Below are 14140 nucleotides of genomic sequence, written 5' to 3' on the forward strand. Positions count from 1 at the left end.
TTCAATCGTTCCAATCGAGTAAACATTCATTTGCATATCGCCACGATCACGCAAGCACAGAAACAAATATTGGTACCGGTTACGTGACGAAAACGAAATCAGAGAATCTAGGTTAGACGCGAATATAGGCGAGTCGACGATATTGTATTATTGTTTTCCTGTCAGTCATTTAAACTGAATTTCTTTATATTTTCCCCATTATGGTTATTGGTTTGGACTAACACTTTTTTGTTTCAAAGAATAATCAATGATATGAATCAATCAAACCACAGTTTCATTTATAAAAAAGGTTATTTATGCTTATAATGAATTTATTTTAGCATATTGACAAATGATCTTAGACTTAATGATTAAAATTTCATATTGATTTAAACATGCACTCATACCAATTGTGAAGGAAACAATAGCAATTTTGGGGGGAAAATGTGTGCTGCAAGAAAATGGAACCCATTAATATTTGTTAAATGGATGCGTACATGCAGAGAATGCACAACGTGGCAATAGATGGAAATCTAACATTTTGCTAAATGTTGTCAGCCATGTTTGTTTTGAAAATCAATAGGGCGCTCCATTCTATAATCTGGACTAAATAATTAACCGATTTCACTAAAGGTTACATTAAACTAAAATTAAAGGTATAATCAGAAACATCGCTACCAAAGGTGAAGAATTATGTATATATGAAACGGTTTTATATTAATTACGGTTGGACACTCGTATTTTAGACGCGAAACTGATTATAGTGTTACTACATATAAATGAATATATATATCTTACATTGATAATTTACTGATGTTTCAATTTTACCCAAATAAACAAATAGTATATCATGACATTTCCGTCAATTAAATGAATATTGTATGTTGCCAGTTTGAACAAAAACATTAACAGATGATTTAGAAAATGTTTGGTCTTACGCCTTTGTGTCTTTTGTATGCGTCTGAAAACGATAATTATCTTAAGTGTGTATTTTGTCGTCTGCGTTTTAGTAGGACGACAAAGATTCCCTCGTGGATTAAATGTGTCATAGAGGAAATATAAAAATTCAGGTGATATCAAAGCACTATCAGAAACGTAGATGACATCTACGTCTCTGGCACTATCAATTAACAATATTTATATATGAAGTGTTGGTCATATACTGAATCAACCACCTGATTTAGACAGCAATGTGTTCGGTGTTTCGTTTTAGAATTTAGGTAATTCATTGTACCGGTATACGGATTATACCATGGACCTATATTTGTTTGTATAGGTCCATGATAATACGGACCAAACAAAACAGACAAGATTTTACAACCATATAGAACTACTGTTGGGACAATACAGAACAAATTTTAGGACCATACGGACCACATGTGTGGACAATACGGACCATGTCTGAAATAATATTAATTTCGTTTTCATTCAAAATTGTATTTATCAATGTGCTAAACGATTACCGTTTCTGTAAATACGCGACAAATGTCTACGTTATTGCGTCGTTTGATGTCACATGTGTTTAACATACTTGTTTGAGTATGACCTATTTAGGCACGTGCCCATCATACAAGTTAAAAAAACTCTACAGTAAATATCAGTATAAAATACATTTCTAACAAGTTACAAGTATAGAGAAACGAATGTACAAGAAACGCATTGCAAATTTTAAGGACATCGACACATTTTACGACAAGAAACCAAACAAAAATCTCGTATCTCCACACTACAATACCACAATAATAACGATTGCCCCACATTACCTTTTATTGGTAGTTAAAGACTAATCCGCTAAATAAGCGTTGCTGATAAGATAAATCAGTAGGTGTCATAGCCTATCCGTGATGTAAACATTATCCGATGATTCATTAAAATATGGTGACACGAGAAAAAAAAATATCAATTTGACTGCTAAACTTTAATACATAAATTTGATATGAATACTTGGTGTTATTGAAATATAAATAATTCTAAAATTTATTGTTTGTATGTTATTGTTTCGTAAGATAAAAGTATATGTGTACACTATATCAAGATATGTAGAAAATTTAAACTTAAATTTCAAGTTTTAGAAATAATTACCGTTGTCACAACCTGACATCGATTCAATTTTAAAGTATCATTTGCCAATTTGATAAACGTAGATTTTATCAATGTAAGTTCTGGTTTACGCGATGCTTTCTGCTTCCATAAATAATTGCTAATACAATTAAAATAAGTTTCAAATCTGAAAATATCCTGGAATAAGCTTATTATAATAATTATGGCTCTGCTTTCGTATTGATGCTAACATTTAAGCCTGGTGTAACGGATTGGAGATGCAGCGTCCGAGGAAAGATAATCGTTTGCCCAGCAGTGAAACAAACTGGGGATGATCATTTAAAGGCGCTCGGGAACACAGTCACCAAGCAAACCTCGACAAACTTACTGCTAGAGCAGTGTTGCAACAACATAAAGAAATGTGCAATAACATTAAAATATTATTTGTATCTGCAAATTTAAATATTATATTAACTTTATTAATAAATATTAAATGAACATGAGATACATATTATGTCCGCAAATCAGGTTCACATTAAAATAAATATGTTCTAAAACGGCCCCACTTTGGTCAAAACGGCCCCAAAGACAGTTTTTAAGTTGGTCAAAACGGCCCCATTGTGTAACAAAGAACTTTGTTCAATATTGTATTTATTTGAAGATATGCATGTTGAATAATCAAACATAATAATTGTTGGTAAACATAATAAGCATCAAATAGTTTATAATAATTGTCTAGAAAGAATGAAAAATGAGATATATAAGTAAGATTTCTTTGAAAAAATGAGTTAATCCTATTTGTATATAAGTACATTCTAACATAAAAATTGACAAGAAAGATATTTATGAGTAAGAATATGATTATTTTTTATAGTAAAACATAATAATTATCAAATAGTTTCTAATAGTTGTCAAACATTATAATTGACAAGAAAGAAAAAAAAGAGATATATAAGTATGATTTCTGTGAAAAAAATGTTCTATTTGTATCAATTACATTCTAATAGTTGTCGAACATAATAATTGACAAGAAAAAACGAAAATGTGTCAGTGTTTCACACTAGCAACACTGTAAAACAAACGCACAAACGTCCAGCTAAATCAATATCTTGATTGATTTCAGTCATTAATAAGTTCATCACTCATTCATTTCAACTTCCTCTGGTCTCTTGGGTACCACTGGTCTGTAGAACGTACTGCACCTCTTCAAGAGGCCACTCGTGGACAGCGTCCCGGCCCTGTATCTAAAATAACAAAATTAAAACCATGATACATTTCGTTAAACCATACTTGAAAGAATTAGTTACACAGATATAAGAATTCTTTTTAAAGAATGAAATTACACTAAATGAAATACGGTTATGTGTACCAAACTTTTATAAAAAATAATACACCAATAAAATTTTATTTTGATATCTTCTACTTACTCTTCCCAATATAAAGAAGTGAAACTCCAGCTGCTGGAGCAGTATTGAATTTTCATTAAAAACAATTAGTTGGTCCTTTATTTAAGGCAAGTGACCGATTGCCCAAACAGTACAAAACAGCACAATACAGCACAATACAAACCAACATAAACACAAAATATGAATAAAGCTGGGGTCACCGCCTTGGAACGGTCAATGCAAAGCATTGGGGGTTTAAACCTGGTTATAGAGCGCTCAACCTCACACTTGGCCCAGCAATATTCATAATATATTTAAGTGTAAATAAAATTTAACGTCATAGCATTGTAACTCAAATTAAACAATCATAAAAGGGAATTAAAACGCATTCAATTTAATTACTATTTAATTACTCAATTGCATTGAAGATACAAGAGTAACAGAAATACAACTTTTTGACGAACGATCAAATAAAACTATTAACAATTGTCAACTACATTCCTTCTTTATAGAAAAGATTTGAGAATGTAGAATCATAGAGTTAATATCTCAGATAATCATCGCGCAAATCCCAAGCAGCAAACAACTTGGTCTGAATCGACCGCTGGATCCTCTGCAGCTGCTGCTCATCGACAAGCGCAATCATGTTCTCTACTTCCATCACCTCTTCGTGGATGGTTCGGATGAGGGTATAGAGTGGTGGAGCGCAGCCAGTCCGACAATTCAGGCGTCTATGCCAACCTAATAATATATTACAGTTAATGAGAATATGAGCATAATGTGTCCATACGTAATAATACTACTACTACTACTACTACTACTACTACTACTACTACTACTACTACTACTACTACTACTACTAATAATAATAATAATAATAATAATAATAATAACAATAATATTTAAAATAAAGAAAAAAATTACCTTCCATGTCATTGTTGGTTCGCACCGTCTGTCTATATACGGACCAGGACTCGACTGGCCACACCGTTGAGTTTATCCATGTGTTGGACATGTACTCTAACAATGGGGTGATGTGTGGCGCCGTGTTCAGTCCGCTCATCATGTCGAATGTCGGACGAATGTGTTCCGCTGGTAGTAGCGCAAGGCAGAGCATCTGTCGAATGAAGGCATAAGTGCCTGTCTCGCTCATGTACTCGGTAGTCAGCCCTAGGCTCTGTAATTTAATAAAATAAAAAAGTCAACACAACTAGACATTAATGAATAATTCGAAAATGTGACATTAGAAGCAAACAACCGGAAATTATTTCATTTTAATAAACACCGAAATTATCCAAATTAAGTGGTACTAGTAAAATATGGAATGATTACCTGAACATGTCTGAACACGGCCTGGCCTCAGTGAAACGCACAGCCTTTCATACGTAAATAAACTAAATTCTTTAAAGTTGTAATTGCAGACTTAACTAAGAAAATAACAGAAGTACATTTCATATATATCTTTTCTTCTGATTTTCGATTTCGTTTCGACTATCTGTGGGGCCGTTTTGACTGAATGTGGGGCCGTTTTGACTATCTGTGGGGTCGTTTTGACTAAATGTGGGGCCGTTTTGACCAAATGTGGGGCCGTTTTGACCAACTTAAAAACTGTCTTTGGGGCCGTTTTGATCAAAGTGAGGCCGTTTTGACCAAGTTTTCGGTCATTTTGACTAGGGGCGTTTTTGACTTGGGGCCGTTTTGACTGTTATTGCCGTTCTACTTCTACTTCTTTACTTCCTACAGTCAATTGCTGACTATGACAGGAAGGCGACTGTCTGGGGACTCATCTTTGTAGTTAAACAACGCAATAACGTTAACACATGCGTTTTATTACAGAAACATTTATATTTTATTAAATTATGAAAACAATATATTGAAAGAACACGAAATATATATTATTTCAGACATGGTCCTTATGGTCAATAAATGTGGCCCGTATGGTGCGAACAACTGGTCCGTATCGTCCCTAATTCAATATAACAGTAATTAATTTAAGAAATAAGATATGGTGACGTTAAAAATATTTGCTTTTTGAAAAGTGTTCTTTTTTTGCACATTATGTAGAGAGTTTTAACACTTATCTGTGATTGCAACGACGAACCGGTTTATCCGTTTTATTATTTTCAAATCGGTTGTACCTTACATCGCCATCTTGAAGGAACGGTACTTGCCCGAATAAGACGTAGACGTTGTAAATCGTTAAAACTCGTATATTGGACGGGTCATACAGCAATGCCAAGGTTGGAATAAGCACAATGTATTGTCGAATAATCTACGTTTGTTTTAAAATTGTGATTTCCACGTTTAACATTAAAAGTTAATGGATGAGATACAGTGTGGATTCAAATTTTTTAATGTTATAATTTATTTAAATTAAATAAGTAACTCAAATTACAATACACTCTACTTCTGTGACCACTTTTCATTATTATAGTCCAAAATGAAGATTGAAATATGTCTGTAAATGGAACGAGATTTTTTGTTGTATTACGACTGACAGCAATTCAGAAATAGGCAAGACTTCTCTCCCTTTGTTGTTGCCCATGTTGGTTGTTGAAATAGTATGAGACCAGTCTTGATTTTTTTATGTAAATACGTTTCCTGTGTCTTGTTTTAAATCAGATGAGAAATTTAGTAAGCATGTGAAATAATTCATTTTTAGAAGAAGACATGACTCATCCACCTCTGCATCTGACAGCAGTGATGATCAAAATAGGAAAGAACAAAGCAGAAAACGAGACTTCAAGCATGGAACTAGAAGTCCCGACAGTGAAACACACACCAGCCATGATAAAGATGGTAGAAAGGATCACAATGTAAGATCATCAACAAATGGCAGACGAAACCGGAAGAATTCTGAATCCAGTGATGCCAGTCCAGTAAAAGTCAGAAGTCTCAAAGATGTGTCCAGAACAGACAAAGCACCAAGATCTGTAGCACTTGGGTCAGATCTCAAAGAGCCTGATCGCAGAGAACAAGGGACACTTAAAAGACGCGAATTGAATGAGGTCAATGATGATCGTCCAAGAAACAAGCGTGGCAGTTCTCAAGATAGATATTCCAGCTCAAGAGGCCCTGTTGAAAGGACTTCACCTGCTGATGACAGATTGTCACAACGTGTTCCATCCCCACGTCAACAAAATAGAAAGTCAGGAACTACAAGGTCCAACAGATCATTGAGTAATGAACGTGTGCGTTTAGAGAAGCCAGTTGAAAAAAGTAGAAGCCAAAGACAAGTTTTGTCCAAATCTCCAGAAGAAAAAAGTAAGACAAGCAATCGTGACACTAATGAAAAATCTGGTTCTAGGAACAAGAAAAACTCCCGGGAACCAGAATCAACTATCCGGAATTCTCGAGATCTTACTCAAATGAGTAATAAGTCTGAGAAAAGGCAAAGAGCACATTCAAGTGACAGCGATGGGGGTGTTGATAGAAAGTCGAATACCTCACAAAAGAGTAAGGACAAAAAGAAAAGCCAGCAGTCGGACAAAGATGATTCCCTTGAAAACAGCTTTGAAAGAAGTAAAAAATTCCTTGGTTCTCATTCCAGTGATTTTGATATTCCAGAGCCAGAAAATGTTGAATTTGTTAGTCCTTCTGAGTTGAATAACAAAAAGCCAAGCTCTAAGCGTCAAAGACTAGACACTTCTTCGGACACAGAAATTCTCAAGCAAAGGAAAGACAAAAACGATTCTTTGGAAGAAAGCAGAAAAACAAGTCGCAAAAAGAAACAAAAGAAAGATAAGCTTGATTCCACAAATTCATCTTTCAATGACACATCAAGTTCCCCAAGTCCAAAAAAGACAAAGAAAGCAGAAAAGTCACCAAGTGCTCGTGAGAGGTGAATACAATTATTTACTTGTGTTAAAACATCATAATTTATTAACCAATTTGCAAACAGACGTAACTAATACAATTGAATGTTGAAGAGGATTTTTTAAGGTTTTAAGCAGATAGTAACTGAGTTGTTTATTGAAGTGATTTCTCATTCAAATATTTTAGGGACTCATTTATTATTGACTTTCAATATTCTAATTTATTTGATGCTTATAACAATATCTGGCTCATGATGATTATTATAGCAATCACAGAAGGCTTGGTCTGGGTCGGATACAAATCTCACCTTGTTGTTTAAATATAGGTCAGGACGATCAGAGGTGAATACATGGCGCTTTTCTGACAGATCTGTTGGTCGCAAGCATGACATGGCCCAATTTGAGAGCGAGCCGGAGAGTGGCGAGCTGACAGACAGTGAGGATGAGATAGCCAAGGGACCCAAGGCTGTCAGGAGTTTTGTCAGTGTAAGTGGATGATTGACTAAGGGGTGTAGAGAATAACCCTTAACAACTAAGATACCTATTTTAACGCATGTGTAGTCCCATTAATACCTTACTTACTAAATTCAAGTCTTAAAGGCTTCATTTCCAGCCCTAAGATACTGATGAGTAGCAAACAGCATACAACCTGTACAGACTGTGAGTTACTCGCTGGCTGTTCTGGTTTTATGCTGGTTGCAAAAGCCATTTTCACTTAGCTTCTTATGGGAGAAAGGAATAATTGCCAAGGCTTTGTTTTATTTTGGAGAGGGCGCATTCCATGTTGGGGCATAAAAATTCATATATAGACAAAACTGAAAAGGGGAATTACTTTTCAAATAATGAGATCATTGTTCAACACCCATTCAAAGGCATTGAAACCAAGAAAAAATTTCTCTTACTTAAGACTCGTAAAATTTGAAAATCAACTTCTTAAAATATAAAAACTTGTTAATTTAATAAACCTGCATATTCATTTTTTCCTATGTCTGTTTTTGTACAGTATACTCCACGCGTTTTCCCCAATTTTACTCCATACGCCACGTGCAGTAAGGCCGAGGGAGATTAAGAAAATTTCGCGATACGCGGCGTTTGCATGATTTTGGAAGCCGCGTTGAACGATCGGCAAAATTGATAAGCCGACGCGGCGGCCCTCGGCGTTGGCAACGCTGGGAAACTCAGTGTTTTACGAGATAACGATCAATTTAACTTTGTTTGACTTCATGATTTTCAAATAAAATTACATTTATTACAAGTATATATATATATTTATTTATATATAATATACCATTAAAAAAACAACAACCAAGATAGATCGATCCCCACGTGGTTGTAGAAGTAGTTGTATAGAAAACACGTTGATTTATGACAAACAAAACGTCTTCTTAAAACTGATACGTACCAATTAATATAATCACAGTTTGCAACATTGTTTTTATTTTGATAATTTAATCCAAAGTTTTCATGTAAGCAGGTGTTTTTTCTATACTGAACATGTATACAAATGACCAAGGACCCTAAAAGTCTCGCAAATCTGTGTGAATTGACAGTTTGACGTTATCAAAGGAAAGCCGCTTCCTGTCTGAAGGCATAACTTACTCAAGTAAACACGTTCAACGAATGCATAAGGAATGGTTTTAATTGTCAGAACCAAGTCGATTCTCTACTCACTAATGCATTTATTTTCTTTTTGTAGGTAGGTTATTCAAATGATTGCTAAAAGAAGGTGGTAACTATTGAGTTGATAGTTGCATTAAATATTCACAGTTGTATTCTAATTGCGTTGACATTCAAAACAATGTTTATCAGTAATTATGGACCAAATCGGCAGAGTGACATTCACACATGTTAATCCCTTTTGTCAAAACACCGCAGACAGCAGTCTACACAATAGGTCAGTAGACAAGCTTTGCTTGTTTTCATAACGTCAAACACTTAATCCAGTTCCGCCCAGATGTCTTCTTTAATCAGTTTACAGTACAATTACTGTTAAAATAATTACTCTACTAAAATACCGTAACGATAAAGATTCGGCGTGTTCGATTTGAAATTATTTTGGAAGAAATATCAACTTATTCGCGATATAATTTTGTTAAAAAATACCACAGAAACTTTTAACCAAAATCAACAGAATTAAGCGTTCTTTGCGCTACAAAGTTTGTATAAAAAAATCAATACACGCACACTTTGCAGGAGTATACCTTGACCTTGCACATTGCAGCATAATTTTCGCGCGCTTTTGTCGGGAAATATACATGATGACTGTATATTGGAAGCACTTGTAAACACCATGTTAACATTAAAAATCGTAGTGTGTTTCGGATAACTTATTATTATTCTCATTTGGAAATTTTACGGAACATTTATCCTTGTGTTATATGTGTTATGATTTAAATATTAATTTGTCAAAACGCTTGGCATGTCGTATATTCATTCATATTGTAGACGTACCTGTGAATTAAAAAAAACATAATTTGTATACGTATTAATTTTCTATACAACTTTCTTAATTTTTACAGTGATTTTTTTGCTTTAATTTGTTACAGCCTGTGCCTTTTGAATTGGGAAAATTAGCGCGATTAACCATGAAATTGGGAAAAATAGCGCGATAAACCACGAAATTGGGAAAAATTAAGCATTATAAATAGGATTATAAGTAACAGAAGTGATATTGTTTTTAAGTGCATGTTCAGGGAGTTTTCTAGAAAAGGAGTCTGGTCAAATTGGGATTTTTTTTAATCAATAAAAGTGGCAAGTTTGGGAATGATTTATGGTCAAAAATGACTAAATTCAAGTCATATATTTTGTAAGATGTTTTAAAAATAAAGTTGAGACCTAGATTTATGAAATCATAATTAAGTTATATGAGACTTCTTTCTAAAAAAAAAAAAAAAAAAAAAAAATTTTTTTTTTTTTGGAAGTTGGGCTTTTTTTTGGGAAATTTTGGTCAGATTTTTGGGAAAAAACGTGTTTTTTTGCAATTGGGAAGCAGCCGAAAATCGGCTGTAAATTTGAGCAAAAAAAATCACTGTTTTATACAGTATTTAAACAATTTTTAATAACAATGTTGTTTTTTTTTGGCATGCCCAGTAGCACACTGCTAACGCGGTGTTGCGCGGCGGTCGCTGATAAGAACGGAAATTGTCTGCATTTACCGACTAGGCTAAAGTAATACACGCCGCAGGTATTAGCGAACTCGGCGGAACGCCACGTTCTACCTTGCTTTCAAACTCCGCATAAACACTGGCTTGCAGGTAAAAAAACGCGAGTGAGCGTGTTTTTTTGGGAAAACGCGTAGAGTGTACAGTACATGTATGTCTTTTTCCTTTTTAAATGCCTCTTAAAGTCACATCAAATTTATATACCCCGCAAAATGCATACAGATAATTGACGGATACCAAACTAATTATAAGGGTTCAGGTAGTGTTTTTCCCAGGCCATTTTAGCGTGGCGAAATGCCACGCCGCCCTCCCGGATCGCCACGCTGCCCTTTTCAAAGGCAAATTTCGCCACACGCCCTTCTTTTCAAAGGCAAATTTCGCCACGCCCTTATCGATAACATCTTTATTGCCTTACGATCTAACTTGGTCCGCAAAATAAGCGTCCTTGATTGTCTGTGACGCTCCGACTGTGCTTGATTTACTCGAGAGACTTCAACGTCTTATCGACTATATTATTTGAGCAAATTTAATCTATTACAGTGCTCGATTTATAGGTAGACTGCTCCAAAGCTGTGAATTAGTCATGCGTGAATAACCCCGTGTCAGTATCAATTGATAATGCCAGAAGCTATGTTATACCAAGCGCACTTTTCGGTCGGCAATGTGTACTCGATAAAATCGTTACTTCGGAGACTTTTGATGAAAAACTCAATGTAATTTTCGTGGCAATTGTGCATTGCATGCATTATTTAGTTATATCTAAACATATATTTTTACGCATAATTACATTTAAAAACACAAACCAATTTATTCTTTATCGCTTTCGTCTTTAAGATATTTAGATCTAATTATTGAAATAATTACTGAGACGTATACTAATTTAACAAAATGCGAATCGCGTATACGATTTAACGTTGCTATGCGCACCTGTCGCTTACATCATTTGACATTTGAACAACATGGCGGACTATACAGAATTAAATTGCGACTCGGCAAAAATGGCAAATAACGTCGTAAACGATCGAATTAACAATGGAGATTATACATTAAGAAGGAATTAATGAAATGCCTGTGATAATCAACGATGCATAAAAATGTTTTAGATAGCAACAACATTATTTATTTATTTGTAATGTACTTGGTGGATGTACCGGTATGTCACGGAAACGAGTGTTTGCATATTGTTAGCGATCAATTTACTCGCAATTTTATTTTTAACATCTGGCAAGATTATTGTTAGAAAATGGGATAAGACAAACATGGTTTCATTTATATGTTAGTGGATCTGTGTATAATCAGATTCATATGCATATATTGCTTTATTATGTTTGTCGTGCTGTACAGTTTATTGAAACAGCATGGAACTTAAATGTACATTGCAAGGTAAATATATTAATATAAATCATAGTAAGTTAAATACATCAATTACCATTAAATGTGCTTGTTTATATGTTATTTTTTCCACAACTGCTTCAGATGCGATTACATGTTGCCCCTTTATTCAGGTATTCAGGGAACGTTTTTGCCCTTTTTTGCCTAAACTGGGCGCTAAAATGCCCTTTTTGAAAGTAATGCGCCATGCCCCTTTGCCCTCCTGGGAAAAACACTAGTTCAGGTCCCCGACCCTCGTTTGGCTGTTTTTGGGGCCCCATTCCCCCCTTAAAATAGTATACTTTTTTCCCTTATTTCAGCTAAAAATTCCAGTGTTTTTTTTATGGCAATTTCGGGGCGGATATTCGGCCCCATTCCCCTCCAAAAATAGTACATATTTTCCCCCATTTTTTTTGAAAAAATCCCCTCAAAGAGTTAAAAAAAAAAAAAAAAAAAAAAAAAATTTTTTTTTTAAGAAACAACTGCCTCATGATAGATATATCTCAAATTCATTTTTATAAACATCTAACAAGGTATATAACTATAATTAATATGATTTTTTATTATTATAAAGAGTTATATTAAATTAGGTTTTCCCAAATCAGTGGACTTCATGAATTAATTTTTTTTCGAAAATGGCCAAGAAAAGGCCTGATGTATCTATATTGTGTCAATATTTGTTGATAAAAACATTCCAATTTGGCTTATTTTATTGATAAAAAATGCTCAAATTTGCCATTTTATTGATTTAAAAAATCCCAATTAGACTCTAATTGGCTTGAAAAACTGATACAGTAGACTCTGCCAATACCGGACTCTCTGAAAACCGGAACTCTCCCGATTCCGGACGGTCGGGCCAGTCCCGTATTTTCTCCTTCTATTTCTTTGTTAAAAAATGTTGAATAAACCGAACTCTCTGAAAACCGGAAACCGGACGGGTATCTCCGTAAATTTGGTCATTTTCAACGTAAAATACATTGAGTATACCGGACGGTCTAAATTCTCAAGATGCCCGAGGCGTGAAAATAACAATACCTAGTCAGCAGAGCGAGTGCGGTGTCACACATTTTGCTCGCGCAATTATCGATAATCGGATTAAACATACCATAAAGGTGTCAAGTCGTTACCGCGCTATGGGAGTCCGATTAAGTAATGTAAAACAAACTGTGAATGTCTATAATAGACGTGCGGTAACACCAAAAAGTGATTCACTCGATCGTTTTATTAATTATTTATTATCGCCTATGATAAACAATTTAATTAAAAAATTAATGCACTTTTGTGTGATCTTCTCGGGTATTTTAAAAGATCTTATAGCCATGTTGTTAACGCTGAAATGGTTGTTTGTTTGTTTGTTTGTCAGGTAAACTGTTAGATTACAGAAAATAAGCTCGTAAAGGAGAAATGTGCTTTCAAGCAGAGAGTGATCTTGGACTTTTTCGTGAATCGTAAACTTCAAGAATTAGTAGGTTTTGAGATTATGAATATCTTGAAAAATAATGATGACGCTGTTTTTTGCTTGTGTGTATGTTTAATGAAATGTGGTACATGTATGTATTGAATAATAAATCGTGTATCTACAACAATCTTATTTGTGTCGTCACTCGCCTATATGACAAATGCCACGTACGTACATGTATAAAGCACCACACTCACTTTGGGATTAATGAAAACAAGTCGGTATGGATTTTTTGTGCTTTTAATCGATTAAAAACACATTTTTTAAGAATGCAAATAAAATCATCAGTACCTGCGTACAGTTATCACATGGTACATGTAAATGCATATGGTTTGTTTTATTTTTATGTGATTCTGTACACAATGCATACCATGTATATTTCGGCAATATGAAAACTCTTGGTAAACCGGAACTCTCTGAAAACCGGACGATCAGGCCGGTCCTGAGACCGTCCGGTTTACAGAGAGTCTACTGTACTGTGCATGACAGCTGAACTGACTGAAACTAATGTTGAACAAATCATTGATATATATTTATGAAAAAGAACAGAGACATTCAGCTGTTAATATTACATTCATACATACATGTGTATTCATATAATAAATATCATTACATATAAAAGAATGAATTCTTAATTTTCCCCTTTTCCAAAATAACGACGCGTTTTTCCCCTTTGGACGGGCCCCGCCACCATTCCCCTATAGGTAAAAAAACCCACTGAATTCCCCCCTCCAAAAATTTGTTAAATTTTTTTTTATTTACCTATGTTGCCAGCAGGTATCGTGCTATAAACCTTTGATTCAATGTATATTCATGTAAATTATATTAAAATATAGCAATTTCAAGTGTTGAATGGTTGGTGAAAAGATCTTCTTAAATTCCCCTTTTTGCCCAAAACGAAGCGAAATTCCCCCCTCTAAGGGCCCCGGC

The 14140-nt window shown here is 34.4% G+C and overlaps 2 protein-coding genes across 13 annotated transcripts in view; one reads left to right on the top strand and one right to left on the bottom strand.

Annotated features, from left to right (window-relative positions):
- The window catches only part of LOC127847650 (islet cell autoantigen 1-like), a 40003-nt gene extending 39425 nt beyond the window's left edge, over positions 1-578 (bottom strand). For 10 of the 12 annotated variants that reach the window (XR_008034100.1, XR_008034098.1, XR_008034099.1 and 7 more), the window contains exon 1: positions 477-577. The gene's annotated coding sequence lies outside the window, so the exon portion shown is untranslated. Of the gene's footprint in view, positions 1-386 lie in introns of all 12 variants that reach the window. The other 2 variants (XM_052379697.1, XM_052379695.1) reach the window with 2 other exon arrangements.
- Positions 579-5544: 4966 nt separating this feature from the next.
- Positions 5545-14140, top strand: part of LOC127847647 (pre-mRNA-splicing factor CWC22 homolog) — a 51450-nt gene continuing 42854 nt past the window's right edge. The window contains exons 1-3 of the mRNA XM_052379688.1: positions 5545-5644; positions 6067-7245; positions 7546-7705. Coding sequence (XP_052235648.1) covers positions 5637-5644; positions 6067-7245; positions 7546-7705 — 1347 coding nt within the window. The 5' untranslated portion in view covers positions 5545-5636. The remainder of the gene's footprint in view (positions 5645-6066; positions 7246-7545; positions 7706-14140) is intronic.

Source organism: Dreissena polymorpha, chromosome 10 (genome assembly GCF_020536995.1).
Source record: "Dreissena polymorpha isolate Duluth1 chromosome 10, UMN_Dpol_1.0, whole genome shotgun sequence".
NCBI lineage: Eukaryota > Metazoa > Mollusca > Bivalvia > Myida > Dreissenidae > Dreissena > Dreissena polymorpha.